Source organism: Hydra viridissima, unplaced genomic scaffold, assembly GCF_058129835.1.
Source record: "Hydra viridissima isolate aposymbiotic clone 2 unplaced genomic scaffold, HvirCarnegie_v1 scaffold_7, whole genome shotgun sequence".
In the NCBI taxonomy this organism is placed as follows: Eukaryota; Metazoa; Cnidaria; class Hydrozoa; order Anthoathecata; family Hydridae; genus Hydra; species Hydra viridissima.
In genome coordinates, this window is record NW_028324306.1 from 10,685,671 (window position 1) to 10,705,267 (window position 19,597).

The 19,597-nt window shown below is 28.6% G+C and overlaps 3 protein-coding genes and 2 pseudogenes across 5 annotated transcripts; 2 read left to right on the forward strand and 3 right to left on the reverse strand.

Annotated features, from left to right (window-relative positions):
- Positions 1-5,534: 5,534 nt before the first annotated feature.
- Positions 5,535-10,813, forward strand: LOC145184656 (protein rogdi homolog). Its single transcript, XM_090092484.1, has 12 exons — positions 5,535-5,651; positions 6,611-6,682; positions 7,039-7,069; positions 7,273-7,327; positions 7,460-7,514; positions 7,912-7,995; positions 8,185-8,280; positions 8,497-8,595; positions 8,708-8,821; positions 9,029-9,069; positions 9,189-9,231; positions 10,428-10,813. Exons 1-12 carry the CDS (start codon positions 5,625-5,627, stop codon positions 10,575-10,577), a joined length of 867 nt encoding a protein of 288 aa, XP_089948610.1. The 5' UTR covers positions 5,535-5,624; the 3' UTR covers positions 10,578-10,813.
- A 147-nt stretch (positions 10,814-10,960) lies between these two features.
- On the forward strand, positions 10,961-13,756 carry LOC145184662 (corrinoid adenosyltransferase MMAB-like). Of its 3 annotated transcripts, XM_090092489.1 has the most exons (9): positions 10,961-11,336; positions 11,417-11,451; positions 11,665-11,758; positions 11,961-12,021; positions 12,104-12,176; positions 12,254-12,351; positions 12,502-12,566; positions 12,783-12,842; positions 13,611-13,756. In XM_090092489.1, exons 1-9 carry the CDS (start codon positions 11,128-11,130, stop codon positions 13,714-13,716), a joined length of 801 nt encoding a protein of 266 aa, XP_089948615.1. In that variant the 5' UTR covers positions 10,961-11,127; the 3' UTR covers positions 13,717-13,756. The 3 variants fall into 3 exon arrangements, with proteins under 3 accessions (XP_089948615.1, XP_089948614.1, XP_089948616.1); XM_090092488.1 differs by lacking the exon at positions 12,783-12,842 and having other exon boundaries at positions 11,084-11,336; XM_090092490.1 differs by lacking the exons at positions 12,502-12,566; positions 12,783-12,842 and having other exon boundaries at positions 11,097-11,336.
- Positions 13,757-13,904: 148 nt separating this feature from the next.
- LOC145184658 (uncharacterized) lies at positions 13,905-15,078 on the reverse strand. The gene is made up of 3 exons (XM_080060396.2): positions 14,939-15,078; positions 14,597-14,796; positions 13,905-14,510 (listed from the first exon to the last, which is right to left on the reverse strand). The coding sequence occupies exons 1-3, from the start codon at positions 14,964-14,966 to the stop codon at positions 13,905-13,907; spliced, it is 834 nt and encodes a 277-aa protein (XP_079916522.2). The 5' UTR covers positions 14,967-15,078.
- Positions 15,079-17,605: 2,527 nt separating this feature from the next.
- On the reverse strand, positions 17,606-18,079 carry LOC149886109 (protein GVQW3 pseudogene; annotated as a pseudogene).
- Positions 18,080-18,585: 506 nt separating this feature from the next.
- Positions 18,586-19,547, reverse strand: LOC145184996 (uncharacterized; annotated as a pseudogene).
- Positions 19,548-19,597: the final 50 nt, after the last annotated feature.

The window sequence follows — 19,597 nt, forward strand, 5'->3', positions numbered from 1 at the left end:
ATTTCTGACTAATCCTTAGTTATAACCATGAATAATAATAATCCTTAATAATAATCATTCCTTAATAATAATCCTTAATAATAATCATTCCATAATAATAATAATTTCTGAATAATAATCTAGATATTCAAATATTTTCACATAAAGTATAAAAAATCATTTTTGCAAAACCTAAGGCTCAATCAAAGTTTAAAGAATATTACGAGGCTTTAGGAGGAAGATGAAATGTCTAGAATAACCTTTAGGGATTTCAGATATAATGAAGGATCTATAAAAGTAACTTACTAGTATATTGGTACAGGTAATAAAAAAGATTTTTTATTACCTGTACCAATATACTAGTAAGTTACTGTCATATATTTCTCTTCATGAAGAATCACTATTGAATTTCTCAACAATAGATCTGATCTACACCTCCAAATCTAATTGTTACTCAATGTATAATTTGAAAATATTTTTATATAATTAATTTTAAAATACAAAATTTGAGTAGAATCTGATTTTAGCTAGAGCTATTTGTATAACCATTGAGATAAGTGTTATTGTGAAAGCTTTAAAAATGATTAATATTTCTAGCAAAGTTCAAAATAACATTTTTAATAAACATGCTTCCCAAAAAATCTATTGAAGGGGCTGAGACTTTAGTATATTCTCATTGCATAGGAACATGCTGTAAGACCTTGCAACACATCCAAATTTTTTTTGATTATCATCAAAAAACATTTCCTCATTCAAAAAATGTAAAAGACAACTTTTTTTAGTGGGGGCCTGGAGAAAAATCACGTATTTTAGGGGAGTGCCCAGGAATTTTGTTGTTCAAGATAGGTAACTAAGAGGCATGGGGCATACTCAAATTTCTAGTATGTTGATACTGGTGTCGAATGAGGATGAGTTGCAAAAAATATTTTTTTGATGTTATTTGAAATCTGTTGATGAATTTTGATCTGGTTTAATATACAACAACAAAAATTGAAAAGGGTTTTTAGGAACCACACCCTAGGGGGAAATTGGTTGATCGTTTCAAACCCCACAAAATTATGTCCATGCCCATGTATTTAGATTTTCAGAAATGTTTGTGGTAGATTTATCAATTTTTTTTTAAAGTATTTAAAAATGTTTAACATTGAAATTTACAGGCGGTTATGTAACCATTATAGTTTCTAAGTAATCACAACATGATTGAAGTTGCACAATTTCTGAAAGTGAGGCAGGACAGAAAAGTGTGGAATCTGGTTTCAATATTAAACAGATTGAGAACAACAAAATGTTTGAAAAATTATTTAATGGTGATAAACTCCTATTGCTATTAGAATTAAATGAAAGCAAAAAAGGTAAGTAAACTATATGTATAGTTGGTAGAAAAAGATACTCCTATTGTGTATTACAATGACATTGAAGAGCTTGAAGCAATGGTAATTCATCACAGAATTCAAGAAACAAATGATGTTGATATCAAATTTGGTGGAGATAGAGGGCAGAGGTTCTTTAAAATTACCCTGTCAATAACCCTAAAACCAAAGTTAATAAATAATAAAATTCCAGAGAAACTGAGCAAGTGTGACCTATATGCATGCAAAGATCTTAAAGATTCAATGTTCACAAAACTATTATATTGGCCATTTTGCCTTCATTAAAAAAAAAGTACTATAATTTGCGGTTTGGATAAGTTGAACATTTCATCCTAAGATTGCACAGTATCTGAATATCTAAAAGGTTTTGCTTCAAATGGTTGGAAAACAAACTGCAACATCAAAGCACCCTTGTCCGTATTGCATAACGTCATCTCTTAACTTTCAAAAAGCTGATCATTATACTTTAGAATTTTTGTGTAGATTTTATGACCAATGGATAGCCGATGGTACAAATTTAAAAAAAGCAAAAAAATACACAAATGTTGTTAATCCCCTTTATCAACAGGTGAGAAAAACAAAAAAATACTAGAACTTGTAAATACTCCTGGCTACATTTACTGCTAGGTGTTGTTGACAAAATTTTAAAAGAGATTGAGAAAATTTATTTGAAAAAAAGGAATGTGAGTTATAGTTTATTAAACTATCTAAGATAAACATCTGCAGAGTGTTATACCAAGGGCAGCATCGCTTGTAAGACAATGATTGCAATAAGTTGCTTAAAAACATAGACAGCTTTGAATTGTTTTTTCAAGACTCTAGTCTTGGAGTTTCCGCTACCAAATGCATTAAGATACTTAGAGATTTTGAAAAAATATTTCATGATTGTTTTTGAAAATCATTAGGCTCCACATGTGTCAATGATTTAGAAGAGTTCTCTACAAGGTATAGAAATCAAAGGGCTACAATTCCTTTGAAGGTACACATAGTTGAGCAACATATTATCGAATTCATTGACATGAAAGGTGGAGTCCTTGGTATAATAAGTAACTTTTAAATTTGATAAAAAATACTTTATAATATTAATAATTAGATTCTCTATTTCAACAGTTGAATCGTAAAATTTGCATAAATTATGACGAATATTTATTAAATAAACTTGCATTTCATTTGTACTTCTTATATTCTATAGGTTTAGGTTACTGGACCAAACAAGCTATTGAATCAATTCATCAGGATTTCAATCAGTTTTGGAGAGCACAGCCCAAACTATATACAGTATCTACTCATATTATTAGGCACAAACTCAATTTTTAGCTTTTTGTCTTTTTTCTGTGTCTAAAATGCAATACAAGCAATCGCAACTTAATTTTTTTGTTATATAATCTATATATTATTACATACAAAGCATATTAATAAACTTAATACTTGGTGGTGAGTCCTTTTGACTCTATAAGAGCTTTGACACGGCTGGGCATACTATTTATGCACTTTGAGGTCAATGCTTTAACTTATGGATCTCGAACCCATACATCAATCAGTTGTTTTGTAAGCTTCTGTTTACTCATTATTATTTCTGCACTGATTTTGCGTTTTACAAGCTCCCACAGATTTTCAATAGGATTCATATCTGGAGAATTGCCAGGTCAATCAAGAAGTTTGATACTCTCATTAGCAAGAAATGTCTTTATGGATTTTGCAGTATGGCATGGAGCACCATCTTGCATAAAAACTATTTTTTCACCACTAGGAAACCACTCTCGTATCTGTGGAATCAGGGTGGTCTGTAGGACAGTCTTGTACTGATCTTGCTTCATTGTCCCTTATATAATGTAAAGTTGAACGGTACCCCTGCTTGATATGCATGACCAAACCATTATAGATGCTGGGTGCTTTACCGTGTTTACGATACATTCTGGCTTATGTTGTTCTTGTGGTCTGCAGCAGACAAATGTGGCTTTGTCTTTTAAAGTTTGAAAGGTAGATTCATCGCTGAATACAACCTGAATATAGCAATAATTATTGATGTTTAATAATATTTAAAGTATTAGTAAAATCAATTGGGGTAAGATGTTAATGCAAAAGCGTCTTTTGAAAACTTGTAATAATAAAATATTATTTGTTTAAGTTTCAGGAGAGAATAAATGGGAAATCTACCTTCTTCCAGTCATCCTGAGAAAAAGAAGAGTGTTTTTTAGCCCAAGTAAGACGTTTTTTAATCATCGCAGTGGTAAGTTTTGGTTTCTTCAGTGGCTTTCTGCACTTGAATCCTAACTCGTAACTTTGCCTTCTTAAAGATAAAAGTGAAATGTTGATTCCTTGGTCCTTCAAAACGCTTTTCAGTTTTATTGCTGGCATCTTACAATTTTGCTCAATAACTTTTTTGATCTTTCTATCATCTCTAGCACTTGTTATTCTTTTTCGTCCACAGCAGTCTGTTCGCTGTGCTTCAAATTTGACCCCCATTTTGAGTTTAGAATTTATTCTTCTAACTGTAGCTTGTGAAACTTTGACAATTTTGGCAATATTTCTTTGACTGTGATTTGTTTCTTGCAGAAGAACAGCTACTTTAGCTAATTTACGTGGGGAAACATCACTAGCTTTACCCATTATTAATCCTAAAACCACAGCAACATTTAATAAGTTGTTATATGACAGGGACACTTTAAAAAAAACTCTTAAAAACAACTGAAATTTCATTACTTGAGTTTTTAAGACAGTCTACAATAATTTAGACATATAATTTGAGCATATAAAGACATATAATTTGAGTTATGAAAGATAAAAACAACTGAATGTTTTTAATTTTATATTATTAAAATTTACCATACCTTTTATAAAGTCGAAAATATTGTTTAAAAGTATATATATTTCATAAATGTTTCTAATCTAAAACAAAAAATGAATGACAGGATGTTATATTACATATAAATAAGAAAAAGTAAACAGCAATAACCCCTACCTAACAAAGAAAATCCTAAAAAGTAACAAAATCTTGAATTTTTTTTTTGAGTCTAATAATTTGAGTAGGTACTGTAGAGGCACTAAAAAACGCTGTTGTTGCTTACAAATACAAACACTTTTAAACTAGCTTTCTATTTGCAGGAATGTAGTTTGTAAAAAGTAAAATGTTAAACCTCCTATGAACAAACATTTAGTATGATTTTGAAATGTAAAATATCTATAATAATCTAACCATAAAGACCAGAATTTTTTTTTTTAATGGTAATAAGTGAATGTAGCAAACCCTACTCAACCCCTAATAGCCCTCCCCTTGGGCATGGTTCCTAAAAACCTTTTTCAATTTTTTTTTTTTTTTTTTTTTTGTATATTAAACCAGATCAAAATTCATCAACAGATTTCAAATAACATCAAAAAAAATTTTTTTGTTTAAAAATTAAAACCATTTAAAGTTATTTCTCGAGGTAATTTTAAGCTTTTCATGGTTATAAATCTTAAACGAAAAGAGATATTTTGGTGAAATTTGAAATCTATCAGTAAATTTTTATCTAGTTTATAATAGAACAAAAAAAAAATTTTATCATTAAAGGAGATGTAGTTAGAGGAAGGTGGCAGTCAAATGTCAAGGCGGGATTGGTTTAGCTCCAATTACCCTAATTGTATCTTAAATGGTACCATTTTAAAAAACAATATTAACCTTAATTTTGTAATATGTATGTGTTATTTTTCAAGGTATTTTGATATGTTCATATGTAATATTTCACATATTTTGCAAAATATTTGAAATACTCAGCAACAAAGGATTTTTATACTTTTTGAGTTATCATAACAAAATAAAAGTTATAACAAGTCATAACAAAATAAGTATATGTCATAACTCTAGTTTAAATTGAAAAAAGTATAAACAGCTTGAGTGGAATAAATCTCCTTTGTTTTAGACTTTTTTTACTATGGTCCTTAACAGTAAATATTAAAATATAAAGTTCTTAAATTTTAGTAGTTTACTCCTTGATCTTTTTATTGTTGAAATTTTTTTCTGTTTAACAGCTATGAATTTTAAGTACTGTTGAAGAACTGATTGAACTGTAAAAAATATGCTCTGTTTTTAAAATAGTTTCTAAAAATTGATTAAACTGTAAAAAATATGCTCCATTTTTAAAATAGTTTTTAATGAAAACAAAAATAATTTAAATTTGTTTTCTTATCTAGCTAATTTTTTTTTAATTTTAGATTTTTTCTTTTAATTTGATTTTACTGATTTCAGTTAAGTAAATAAACAAGATTGTTATTTTGTAAATAATAAAAATAATAATTATGTCATTGAAAGGAAATAATGTTTTGGTAAGTTTATTTATTTTTTCTCTTAGTTTTATTATGTTAAATATTCTTTTTTTTTTTACAATTTTTTATTTATTTACAAGTATACTTATCAGTATTTATGTGAGAAAAATATTAGAACCTGTTTTAAATGGTTGTTCAAATTTAAAGTTTATAAATTTGTTTCTAGCAGCAACTAGTTTCTCAGTAAATCCTCGCTTTAAGTAAAGTTCCAAACAACTCTAATTAATTTTTTTTTTTATGTGTAAGGGTTTTAAATTATTCATCATATATATTTAGAGCTTGTAATCAGTTTACTTAAGTTTTGGATTCAGTTCACACAATTCTAAGACTAAGCACCTGTGAAAGAAGGAAAGTATCATAAAAATGAAGTAAAAATCATTAAAACTTGAAATTTGGTGATGCAGTTAAATCTTTTTTTACTAGCAAGAAAAGATGTAGTTAAACATCAGTTCAAAAAAATAATTTCTAGTCTATTTTATTTTCAAATTAACTTAAAAAAAAAAAAAAAAACTTGTAACATTAACTTCCTAAAAAATTTAAAAGTTTTTACAAAAATCACCAAAAAATCACCAATTTACTGTAAACTTCAAGTTGCATTCTTAGTGCAACTTGAAGTTTACAGTAAATTTAAAAGTTAAACTTTAAATTTTAAACTGAAGTTGCATCCTCAATTATGTATACTATTGTAATAGGCTTACAAATGTACAATATTGTAATGTTTCTCTTTTACTATCACCAGAAAAATTCAGAATTCTTAAATTTCATAAATATTTTTTAAAATATTGTTTTTGAAATGGTGATACTGATTTTATTAAAAGTAACATTAAGGATATCATGGTCCTGGAGTTGACAAGGCATTATCTAGATTGATGTTTAAGCTTGAAATGTACATTTTCACATTTTTATTACCACTGCACTTTTAATTATTTAGAAATTTAAAAGATTTTAATTTACTTTAGAGATTAGAGTTCAACTGGTTGTTAACAGATGAGGTTTCTTCAGTACTCACACAACTAAAAGAAATTATTCAAGTAAGTTTACTTGTGGATGCCAATTCTATTCATAAATGAGCAGAAATTTAAAAAATTTTAGGAGAATTTTATAAGTTGATTTCAAGATTTAATAATTTAATTCCATTACCATGGCATAACATTTAGGAAATCTAATATAAGTTCTAAGTCTCCATGTCCTTAAATGTCCATGATTTAGTTGAAACTTTATGCAATCCATAACTAATACTTTAGAAATTTCACTAATATTTAAATTGCAATAATGCATTTTTAACAGTTTCAGTGTTGTTTTTTTGTTTTTTTTTGTCATGATTTTTTTTTTTGCTTATAATTTAATGCTTTAGTTAGCATCATAATTATATAGTACATCTTTTTAGAGTTGTTTAAGCAGATTCAAAATTCCTCATGGTAAGATGATCTAATATTGTCAGTACTAATATTAGTAAATTTAGTGCGAAGTGTGAAGTGCGAAAGGCAAAGTGTGAAGTGTTCTTAAAGTTAAAGAACTCTTACAATTGTCTAAAATTTTTTTAAGCAAAAAATTTTTTCTTGCAAACATAAAAACAATTGAAACATTTTAAATTAAATTGCTTTTTTTTTTTTTAATTTAGGTATGTCATTAACAGATGCAAGTAAAGGGAGCAATTTAGTTCTCCTGTTAGAAAAGTATGCTCTATTTTATTTATCCTAAAAAAACTCATTTAAAATATCCAATCAGAGTTAAATAAAAGATCAACATGATAAATAAGTCATGTTAGAAAAATGAAGATGCTGAGCATAATGATTTGTATCTAATAGCTCAGAGTTGGTGAAAGGTTCGATAAATGTAGCAGGAGAATATGTTATAAAAGCAGTAAGTGTTCTCTTTAAAGCTACTGTTATAAAGTTATTGTTTTTAAATTAATGTTCTAAATTATTTGTTTTATATGGAAAAAATGGTGTCTATATAATTTCTTCCAATGAAATGTGAGAAAAATAAATGGAAAAATGTAATTCTACTTAAAAATTTAGCTTATTTTTTCTTCTGTTGAGGGAGAAAAAAAATCTTTAACAAATACAATTTTTTACAATTTCTCTTTTTAGTTTGTATAATTTTTTATTTTCTAGTTGTACCTGTAAGACTGCAAGCAGCAGCAGATTTTTTTTTTTTTTAATATTAATTTTAAAATGCATGTTTTATGGCAATATCAATTTTAAAATGTATGATTTATGGAAATTTTAAAATGTGTGTTTTATGGAAATTGTTACAGGAATTGAAATTTAAATTCCCAAAATTTGGTAATGCTGGCATTGGAACATTTATATTTGAGCAATGTCCTTGGAAATTGCAGCAGGTAATTTTTTCTGTACTAATTATAACTTGAAAACAAAGTTATATTTTTAATTCAAAATATTTATTATTTCACATCATCTGACATCATCTCTTGTGTCCTTTCCACTCACATTTCACTTAATAAATTAATTTTTTGACTTTTATGAACTTTTTTTAAAACACATTTAACATTTTTGATAATGTTTATTAGCTACAAGAAACACACAATCATCTTCAAATGGCCTTAGATGAAATTTTAGAACGAGAATGCTGTGGTAAATTCACTTCAGGCGAGCAAGTTGAAGAGGTATCAGTAAAATATTTGTTTAAAAATTTCATTAAGCTGAATTTTTCACACTAAGTTATCATTTGCTTTTATTTTTGATTTATTTTTAGATAATACTTTTTTTTATTGTTTTAGTTTTATGAGCTTTATATCATTCATTTATGTTTTTTATTTGTGAGTTTGTGATGTCCATTAATTCGTGTTCATATTTGTTAAGTTTATTACTTTTTGTTACAGTTAATGAATACTTTAATGGGATGTATGAACAGAGCAAAAACATGTATGTTGGTTCCAGAAAAATTAATTTTGTCAGAACTTTTTAATTCCAGTCAGCAGGTAAACTTTGTTCTTTTTCATGCAAATTTATGATTACAGGTAGTTGACTGTAGTTGGATTAGCATAATTTATGATTAACATAGTTTATGATTTGCATAATTTATGCTTTTAGCGTGTTTTTAACCCTCCAGTACCTGAAGAGCTGATAGTTTTTTTTAATGTCAATTGTGATAAAGTTGTTCTCTCTGTATATGTTCTGAACTCACTAACTAGTGCACCACACCAAGTAAAATGTTTTTTGCAGAATTTAATTTGTTTTTTTTATTCATTATAAAACCATTAAAAAATGTGTACTTGTACATTTTTTATAGGCTTCTTATCTTCTTATTATATAATTATATTTCATATTCTTATGTTGTTGATGCAGTGCTCATTTAATAAATTCTTAAATAAAGTATTTTAGTATTGTTTATTAAAAGATTTTTAATTTTAGAAAGGAATAATTCCAGATCAATCAAGTATCGGCCATCAGTTGTATGCTTTTATTTCTTTTTTATTTTTTACTTTTATTCCATTTTAATAGCTATACTTTGTGTTTGTGCTTTTGTTTTGTTCTTATTGCTTTTTATACTTTATATTTGTGTTATTGTTAGTGAGAGTCATAGTAAATGGTATGAAGTTGCCAATAAAGCAGAGGTTAAATTTTTTTTTATTTTCGTATTTTATTATTTTTTTTTTTTGTACTTGCATTATGAATCTAGTAATTATAATCAAATTCAAATCTAAAGAAAGATTTTTCATAAGGAATATTGAACTAAATCAAGTATTTAGATAAATGCACTTAATTTTATGCAATTGTTAATTTCTTTTGGTTTATATATAAGCTGTTTATATGATGAATTAGGTGGTGTTTATTAAGAAACCAAAAAAACTTTCTTTTATGAGTTCCTGAAAAAAGTTCAACAATTTAGTCCAATTGTTTTAGAATTAAGTAGTGATAAACTATTAAAAAAAATAATGCAGCCTGGTATAATTAATGGCTGTCTGTCAATCTAGTTCTAAAGTTGGTAAAAAAAAATCCAGTTGAACTAAACACCCTTTCAGCCTCTACACTGAGAGGACGAATTGTTAAAGCGCATTATAAAGCATATCTAAGTTATGCGATTTTTTATTAGTAGCTTCAAACAGATTGAATTCTTGACGCATAGTTGATTTATTGCACTTGACTTCAAAAACATCTTTTTTTTTACAAATTTTTTAGATAACTGATTTATATTAATAATACTTTTGTTAAGTTTTCTATCGCTATCTTCTTCTTTTGCTATATTTTCAATTATGGGAAAAAGTCGACCAGCTATTTCAATCGCTAAATTTATCATAACTGCTTTAGATGGTATGCTAAATAAGTCATCATAGATATCACTTTTTAAAGATTGTGGATTTTCTAAAAATCTTAGTTAACCAACAAGATCTTTTTTTCTTCTTTGACATATTCTTTCAATTAAAGCATTTTTAAGATCTTTTCCCAGGTAGCAATCTTGAACATCAAGTTATTTAACTATAAACTTTAATGTGTCGTCAGCTGTTGATAAAGTTGCTTCCCTTCTGCAAATCATTTTAGAACCTAAGATAATAAGTTGCAGACTTTTTGCTAAATTTTTAATTACTGTAAGTTCATCATCAGACAACATTAGGTTTTCTAAACTGAAATCCACCAGAGATTTAAAAACTTCTTTTTTAATTAATCTTTAAATCAAAATCCCGGGATTCCGGGAAGTTGGAATAAAATTTTTCCCGGGAAGAATTACTAATCCTCACTATGTAGATATTTATCAAAAAATGTATTTAGATGTTTTATATTCTTTTAATAGATTGTTTGATTCTTTTAATAGATTGTTTGTTCAGTTCCATGGCTAAAAGACCTTATTGTTTGGATTAATACTGCTCTGCAACTTTGTCAACAATTAAAAGATAAAATAGCCATTTTTCATACTTTGTTACCAGATTTGGTCTTGACAGAAGATTTGAAAGCAGACAAGTGATAGTATTTTTTGTAAGCACTCGACAACCTGGAGGTTTTTTTACTCATTCAAACTCTTGTGACTTATTTGTAATGCTCAGAAATTTCAACAAAAAAAAATGTAGTTGTAGCATATATATTAATGTTGTTTTTTAAAGTTTCGCAGCTTTTTGGTAGCAAAGGTTATGAATGTTTACTAACTATTTAGAGGTCTCTTTTTGTTCAAACTTTTACTAATTCTTTTGAGACAGGGAAAAAGTGGTTTAAAATAGTTTTTATAATATACTTTGACATGGTACTGATGAGATATGTTGTTATTTTTTTAATTTGTCAAGAAATTTTTTTTAAACAAAACGTTATAACAAATTAACAAGATATGTGAATTTGATATTTATGATCAAACTGAAGTTTATTAGATATGCTAGTTGTTTGGTTTGCGCCTCAAAATAATGATGAACTAGTTTCTCCGTTATTCTTTCTTTTTTTTTTTTCAATTATGAGACTTTCAACCTAATTTTTTAAATTCTCAGTGTAGAAATATTTGCACTGTTGAGCATGTATGATACTTTTAGATGATGCTTTTTATTTTTACTTTTGTTAATTGTATTTTTCTTTTAGGGTATGTTGTCTTGTGCTTTGTAATTTTGAATACAAAGAAGTATTTCTTTACATTCTATAACCCTATAATGAATTTAGTAATGGCATGTCATTTGAGGTTTGCTCATTCAAAGTGTATGTTGCAGTTAGTATCACTTCATTTAAATAGAGGTTGTTCTACTGAGTAAGTTGTTGGGAAGTTTATTTGGCGCTTTTTTTTTTTTTTTACCGATGCTGTATATTAAATTTGAAACAAATTTTTAGATCTTTTAAAATATATACAAGAACTGGAGACAAAGGTTATTTTTTTTGTTGTACTAAATTTTTTTGTACAATATTCACGGATTTAATTATCGGATTTTTATAATAGTAGTAGAAAATTATAAAAATCAGGTAATTAAATCATAATTACATAATTGTATCATAGGAACTGTCGATAAATACTCGATAAGTAAAAGCCAGAGATTCTTTTTAAACAAGATTTCATGAATAAAATCTTGTATATTTTTTAGGCACGTCCTCATTATTTGGTGGTGAAAGAAAATCAAAAGATGATCGAGTATTTGAAGCAATGGGTTGTACTGATGAACTAACCTCATCTATTGGGTTTCCTCAATTTATAAATTTTAATTATTTTTAAATCTATAAGTCTTTATTTCGTGATTATAAATGTACATGCGCGCGCACACACACACACACATTACATGTCTATTTATGTATGCATGTATGTATGCATGCATGCATGTATGTATGTATGTATGTATGTATGTATGTATGTATGTATGTATGTATGTAATTTTTTTATTAGTTTAGCAAGAGAGTTTTGTCTTGAGAATGGTCATTCGAATGTTGTACAACAATTGGAAGAGGTTTTTGTTTTTAAATTTTTGTGATAACTTTGTGTTAACTAAAGTTTTTATTATATTATGTATAATCTTATATTTTATTTAGATACAGTGTAGGCTTCAAGATATTAACTCTAACATTGCATCTCCACTTGAAAGTCAAGTTTCTGTTAACAGAGGTGGTGTACTTTTAATGCTTCAGGAGATTTAATCTACTATTATTTGATTTGTCAATCAATTTTTTTTTTTTTTTCAGATATGTTGAACTTTGATTCAACAAGTATTGACCAACTTGAGGCGTGGATAGATGAATACGATAAGCAATTGCCACCTTTAAGGAATTTTATACTCCCGGTACCATTTTTGTTTTAGCACTATTTTTTTTTTTTTTTTTTTTTATTAATAAATCTAAAAATTTAATGTCCTAATTTTGTTTTTTTATGTGTTTAAACCTAAATATGCTTAAGATTGAATAGTAAATTTAGTAGTTTATTACTAATTCAGTCAGGAGGTAAAAGCAGTGCTTCTCTTCATATGGCCAGAACTATTTGTCGAAGAGCTGAAAGAAGGTCTGATAACTTGACGAATTATTATTTTGTATATCTAGTAAAATGGTTTATTTCAAAGCTTTGAGGTGAGCGTGGACTGACTTTTATCAAAATGTAATAACCTTATTATTTTTGGTAATAGACAGTCCACTATGCGTTATGATGAAAGAAAAGATTAGTTGCTGTGAAAAAAATGAAGTCTTGCTGTTAAAGTAATTTGTCATTAATTACTATTAGGCTTGTTCCGCTTCTCCAGGCAAATGCCATACAAGGAAATGTCTATAAATACATAAACAGGTATAAATTTTTAAAAAAAAAAGAAAAATAGAACGAAAGAATTGTTTAGAAGTCGCATTTTTCAGTTTAAAAACATCTTTACAAATTTTGTTGAGAGTAAATAATTTCTAATTATCAAACTTTTCAGATTTTTTTCTTTCTTTTTTTTTTTTTAAGTATGCAGTGATTAAATAATCTCGGGGATGAAGGGAGTGGGCAGAATTTAAATTTTTTTTGGAATAAAAATGAAATACTACCATAATATGCGGTATATACACTTTATACTACATATACATATGCTATTACAAAATATATAAAAAAAATAAAATGAATTGAACATAGAAAATAGATTTGGGAAATAAGTTAGATAAAGCTTCTTTTATTTATGGTTTACTTTTTTCTTGCTAATTTGTTTAATTGACAAGTAGCAAAGCTTTTTTATAGTTATTTTATAATTGAACTCGATTTTTCATACTCCACCATAGAATCAACATTACCTTAAAGATCTAAGTTAACTTAAAAAATTTTTCTCTCGCAATTGGAAAGCCTGGTTTATATTTAGTTTTTTGTTTTGCTTTTGGCTTCCATTTAGATTAAATCAATTTTAAATATTTTAATGTTGTTTTTTTATCAACTGTCAACTATGTTTTTAAATACTATATATTTATCGATTGCTATGCTATATATATATATATATATATATATATATATATATATATATATATATATATATATATATATATATATATATATATATATATATATATGTTGTTGTTGTTGTTCATACAGACTGAGTGACTTCTTATTCATCGCTGCACGATTTGCTGCGCACAGAGACGGAAAACATGAACTCGTTTATAAAAGACGAACAAAAACTGTCGAAAAAAGACTTTAGTAAAGTACTTTAATGAAAAATATCAAAATACTTTCTTTTTTTTTTTTTTGTTTTATTTTATTTATTTTTATTTTCAATGTTACAATATTTCATAAAAATATTTTGCCTTATTTCGTGGTAAATTATTTTTAAAAACATTCAGTAAAGTTTTATGAATTAAAAATCTAAAATGTTAAGTTTTTAGCTCCTTACCATCTCGATGCTAAAAATTTTTCTTCTTTTTTTATTTCTGATTCTTTAAAGTTAATATTTTTATGTTCATCCTCCGGATATTTATAACCCACTTGGACATCCCTTCGGCTGTGCTCATCAAAACACTCCAAGAAACTAGATTCTTTTTTTGCGTACAATGGTTTTTTTATTAAAGGATAGCATGGATTAGCATGGCATCTTTTACATGGGCATGCAAAATGATACGGGTATGTTGGTGACGAAGAATGGTACATATATGGGAATTGGTGGTGGAGGTAACGAACTCGCTCAAATTCAGAAGATCCTTGTCTTGAAGCAAATGGAGATGATTTTTTTCTGATTTCAACGCTTTTTTCTTCAATATCAATTTTGATTTTTTTTTCTTTATATAAATCTTTTTTAAAGATATCTTCAATCGACGGCGATTCTCGCTCAACTGACCGATTACGTTCCTTAGATAACTCATGTTTTCGAGATTTGAGTTCCTCTAACCACGTATCAAGCGAAGAATAGTGATTGTTAGTTAATGCATCTCTCTGCAGTTGTCTTTGCTTTGTAGTCGACAGTTTCCGCCATTTAGCACGTCTGTTTTGGAACCATACCTGTCAACACGAAGTTTCGTTTTACTACTAAATAAGCGATTTTTTTTTAGAGAAAAAAAAAAACACAGGAACACTAACGTTTATACCTGTATTCGTGCTTCTGTTATGCCAATCTGTTCTGCCAGGGCTTCTCTTGTGTTAATATCCGGGTAGTGCTTCTTTTGAAAGGTCATCTCTAACTCCATGAGCTGTTGTTTACTAAAAGTTGTTCGATTTCGCCTTTGTTTTGATCGGCACATCGCATAATAATCATCTTCTACTATGGAACGATCGCTGCAACATTTTGCTGCGTGTGTAAAAAATCACATATTTATTTGCGAACACATACAAGAAAAGTTATTAAGTTTTTGTTTTTTTTTTTTTTTTTTTTCTTTTTTTTCCTTTTTTTACGGTTATCGAAAATACCGAATGAGCTCTAAAATACTCACGTGAGATTTTTTCTCCCCATGGGAACATTTTAAGCTGTGCAATAGAAAATGAAATTTATGTAAAACGACTTCCTTATATCTGGTCGAAAAAAGGCGCAGATGGAATTGCTAATGCCATGCAAAATTAAAACACGTGGAAGATGATCAAATAAGTTAATGAAAGTTTGCACAAGCAATTATTTATATTTAAATAGTAAAATGGTTTAATTAGCACAAAACCTGCGTTTTACTAATTTGTTTCGTGTTTTAACAAATCAGCGCTTCGTATTAAGTTATGTGGAGTGGATTCGTTAATGAGATCTGAATTAACAGTTAAGTTACAACTTTAACGAAGAAATCTTTTTTTTCCCCCAAAACAAATTTACTCTTTGAATAAATTATTTATCGCCGTTTTTTTTTTCAAAAAAATTAGTTCTTGGTATTTGAACTTGTTTGATTATAAAAGTAATTCCAAAAACTTATAAGTTCACATTTTTCACTCTTTTTTTCAACTTTAAAAAAGTCCTGAGTAAAAAATACTAAGTTTTATATAATATACTCGAAGTCTTAAATCAAGAAGAATTTTTAGTGTATTTGTAAAGAAAGTTTTGTTTACTTTTTTTAATTGCAAATTGTTTGCATTTACTTGACGGCATTTAGTTGTACCTCTCACGTGGTCACCTTGTGTCCAACTTTTCGTTTCCCTCAGCAACGCTCAGAGAAACACTCGTTTCCCTGAGAGTTGCTGAGGGAAACGAGTGTTTCTTTTGAACGTGAAAGTTCATTCAAATTTTCCAAAACTTGTGTTATTTATTTGTTTAAGAAATAAAAAAGTGGAAAAAAGAAATGATAGCATGTGATTTATTTAGAAATGTTTATAGAGTACCGTCTAATTAACATAACCCTATGTTTAAATTATCTAAAGCTTAAATGTGTTTATTGAGGAAATAATGGATTACCTATGTGACGTATGCTACTATGAAGAGGAAAAAAGTCTTGAAAACATTTAATCGTTAACCACCAGTTTGGTTTACATCAATCTAAGTAGTCGATATGCCCATTAATTCATTCGTTTGAGTAAAGAATTTCACCTCCTTTTTTTTTAGCTTGCAGTTCTTTCACTTGCAGCAGTAAAATCTGGTTAACTCTCTACTTTGCCATAAAGAGAGGCTTTAAATAAATGGTATCGAATGTATGAAAAATAAATGACTAAAAACAAATGGTCTTGTGAAAGTGAGGAATTTGAGTGAAATGCTTTATTTTTTAGATAAATCATACTTTTTCACGAGAGACTCGTGAAGATTTTTTTATTCTCTTGTATTGTTTTATAACATCCTGGATTTTGATGGGATTTTCTTGTATTTTGTTGTTTATAAATGGGAATTATTTTTGAAATGTTTCCCAACTAATATTTCTTGATGGCATTTAAAGTACTTTTCAAACTCGTATTTTTCTGCGCTTTGTATAGAATCTAAATATTAATAAAATAGTTATAGCATAATATGTATTTAAAGTCGTTCGCAAGAAAACGTCAATGAAACTTAATGAAAAAACTTCTTTTATATTTATCTATAAAATATAAAAGATGCGGTTCTTTGAAATTCTTCAATAGAAGTACTAATCTTAGATTCAACGAATCGCTGAGAGCTTTTTAAAGAAAGCGTGGGCGTGCTTCTTTGACTAAATCCGATTTTAATTTTTCTGTTATTTTCTTGCAGGGCTAATTGTTAGACTGCATAGTAAAACTCCTTGCACTTTTTATGAAGAGGTCAAACCAACTTTAATTATATTAATCCGGTCAAAATAAACATTTCAATTTACAATAATTCGCATAAAGCTGAAAATTGGTACATACCTTTAGGATATTATTACAAATAAAATATTAAAAGTCCCCATATCTGCAAAAAAAGTTATTAAAGGTTAAAGGTTAAAAAAAATAGTTTTTTCTTTTTTTCCAATTAATGATAAGTTTTATCATAATAAAGATCAAACAAAAGTATTACATCATGAAAGTATTTAATAAAATTGCCTTTATACATTTTTACTACTGTGATCAAAAAGTAAGATGAATTTTTTTATAAAATGAAAAATCTTTATTTATTCTTCCAAATCTGTATCGTCCCCCTCAAAATAATCCCCCCCGGCCTCAATGCACTTTTGCCAACGTTTTTTCCAGTCTTCGAAGCATGCCGAAAAGTCCTCGGTAGGGATAGCCTTCAATGCGCGTGCCGATTCACGTTGGATCTCTTCAATGGACTCAAAACGATTTCCCCGGAGTGGTCTCTTGAGCTTTGGGAACAGCCAGAAGTCACACGGTGCTAAGTCGCGCGAATACGGTGGTTGTGGAGCAACATGGGTAGAGTTTTTGGCGAAAAACTCACGAAGAACCAGTGCTGTGTGCGAAGGCGCATTATCGTGGTGCAAAATCCAAGAGTTATTGGCCCATAATTCCGGTCTCTTTTTGCGAATAGCTTCACGCAAACGTCGCATAACGCTTAAATAATATTCCTTGTTGACAGTTTGGCCAGTTGGAAGGAATTCGTAGTGCACGACACCACAATAATCAAAGAAAACAGTCAACATGACCTTGATTTTTGAGCGACTTTGACGTGGTTGCTTCTGTCTCAGCTCGCCTTTTTCACGGTATTCACTCGATTGGTCGGTTGTTTCAGGGTCGTATGCGTAGACTTAAGTCTCATCGCCAGTAATAATTTGTTTGTAGACGTCTTGATAGTCAGAAAGCATTGCTTCACACGTTTTAACGCGATGCTCTTTTTCAAAGAAATTGAGAAATTTCGGCACCAAACGTGATTTGAGTCTTTTGAGGCCCAAATGATCCTTCAAAATCGCTTGCACCGACCCAAATGATATTCCAACCATGTCAACAAGGTCTCGAATGGTTAACCGACGATTTGCAAGCACCAATTCTTTGATTTTGTTGATGTGGCGATCATCAATCGAAGTCGATGGTCGTCCGGAGCGTTCCAAGTCATCAACACGTTCTCGGCCTTCTTTGAAGTCTTTGTACCACTTGTAAACATTTTTTTGAGACATAGTCTCTTCACCGAAGGCCTTTTGCAACATTCGATACGTTTCAGCAGCAGAAATATCATTCCGCAAACAAAATTTAATAGCACTTCTTTGCTCAACAAAATTAGACATCGTGAAAATCGCCGAATGCACTTTTGGTACTTCAGAAACAAGCGTAAACAAAAAAAAATAATTATGAGTTTGACATGTAATTTGGCGCAAATGTTAATGAGATTCCTACCAACTTAAAAATAAAAAAGATTGGACGATTCGAATAAGGCGGGAAGTTTAAATTAAAAATTCACCTTACTTTTTGATCACAGTAGTATAAGAATCGTTATTCCTGAGATATTGCAATGCTTGCGAAACATTGAAGAAGATATTGCAAGAATATATTGCGAGAAAATATATAGCAAAAATATATTAAGTATAATGCGATTTTAATTAAAATGCATTGCTAGAAAAGATATTGCGATTCTTGTGAAATTACGAAATTAATATAATATAAATATTACTAAATTAATATATATATATAAATAATATATACATAATATTTGCATATATTATTTATTATTAAATGCATATTATGTATTATATATTCGTAGGCCTAACAACAGACATAATGCTGTGGCTGATACTTGTACAAACTAATTTTAAATGTTCTAATTTAGATCGTTTATTTTTCAAAATAACTTGCTCTAAAAAATATTGATTGAATGTCCTCTCGAATGATTGCTGCCGCAATTTTTAAAATTCGAAATCGTTCTTCTTCTTTATTTTGGCTTTTCTTCTCATACCAAGCTTGGTTAAGAATATCGCTATGATTGTCAAAAAAAAACAGATAAACGTTAATTTTCCCGGTTTTTCAGCGATAATAATTTTATTGCCGAACTTCAACTTTAAACGTGTCTTAATTGTTCTGTTATCTAAATGTGGATTTTTGCAAATATTTTTTAGTTCTTCTAATGAAAACTGGCAGTCATCGCTATTTTCAATGTATTTAAATATTTCTTCCATCGCAACATTTGTAGATTCATCTTGAGAACGACCGATTTTACACCAACCGGTTGGCCTCAAGAAAGAATTATAACAGGTATTATGATATTTAGCCTCAGCAGCAGCTAAATCAAATTCATATTCAATGCGTGAAGTAACCTTTTTTGCTTCCTCGTCAGAACGATGCTACCTTCAGAATTTATTCTTTAAATTCAAGAGTCGCAACTTTATGAATTTTACGACAAACTTTCTTGGCTTTCTTCTTCTCGGCCTCCTGCTTTGCTTCATCGCCGCAAAATAAGCAACATTTTTTTAAACAAAAAAGTGATTCACTTACGCGCGCTCTGATACGAGGTGGACTATTTTCAGATGTGCTGACTTGATCTATATCTTACTGTCTTTTAAATGCAACAATAGTACTCTTCCGAGTATACTTTTTACGGCACACCACATGAATCGTCACAGACTTCAGATCTTTGAGGTATTCATAAAACCCGTCACTTCTTTTAACACTTGTATCAATCAAAGTCTACATTCCACGATCAACAACAGCAGTTTCACTTGCTATTAAAAGTTTACTTCATATAAAACATAGTTGCGACATTTTAATAAAAGTATTAAACGGTTCCAATCGTAATAAAAAATACTGCTCGA

What these genes read in the sequence shown, in the direction of transcription:
- LOC145184656 (XM_090092484.1), top strand. Translation starts at nt 5,625, where the DNA reads ATGTCATTGAAAGGAAATAATGTTTTG. An exon ending in AACTAAAAGAAATTATTCAA is followed by an intron (nt 6,683 to 7,038) that starts GTAAGTTTACTT and finishes ACATCTTTTTAG; the next exon opens with AGTTGTTTAAGCAGATTCAA. An exon ending in TTAGTTCTCCTGTTAGAAAA is followed by an intron (nt 7,328 to 7,459) that starts GTATGCTCTATT and finishes TGTATCTAATAG; the next exon opens with CTCAGAGTTGGTGAAAGGTT.
- LOC145184662 (XM_090092489.1), top strand. Translation starts at nt 11,128, where the DNA reads ATGATGCTTTTTATTTTTACTTTTGTTAATTGTATTTTTCTTTTAGGG. An exon ending in TACAAGAACTGGAGACAAAG is followed by an intron (nt 11,452 to 11,664) that starts GTTATTTTTTTT and finishes TATATTTTTTAG; the next exon opens with GCACGTCCTCATTATTTGGT. An exon ending in TGTCGAAGAGCTGAAAGAAG is followed by an intron (nt 12,567 to 12,782) that starts GTCTGATAACTT and finishes AATTACTATTAG; the next exon opens with GCTTGTTCCGCTTCTCCAGG.
- LOC145184658 (XM_080060396.2), bottom strand. Translation starts at nt 14,966, where the DNA reads ATGTTCCCATGGGGAGAAAAAATCTCAC. An exon ending in ATGGGGAGAAAAAATCTCAC is followed by an intron (nt 14,797 to 14,938) that starts GTGAGTATTTTA and finishes TTACACACGCAG; the next exon opens with CAAAATGTTGCAGCGATCGT. An exon ending in TAACAGAAGCACGAATACAG is followed by an intron (nt 14,511 to 14,596) that starts GTATAAACGTTA and finishes TCGTGTTGACAG; the next exon opens with GTATGGTTCCAAAACAGACG.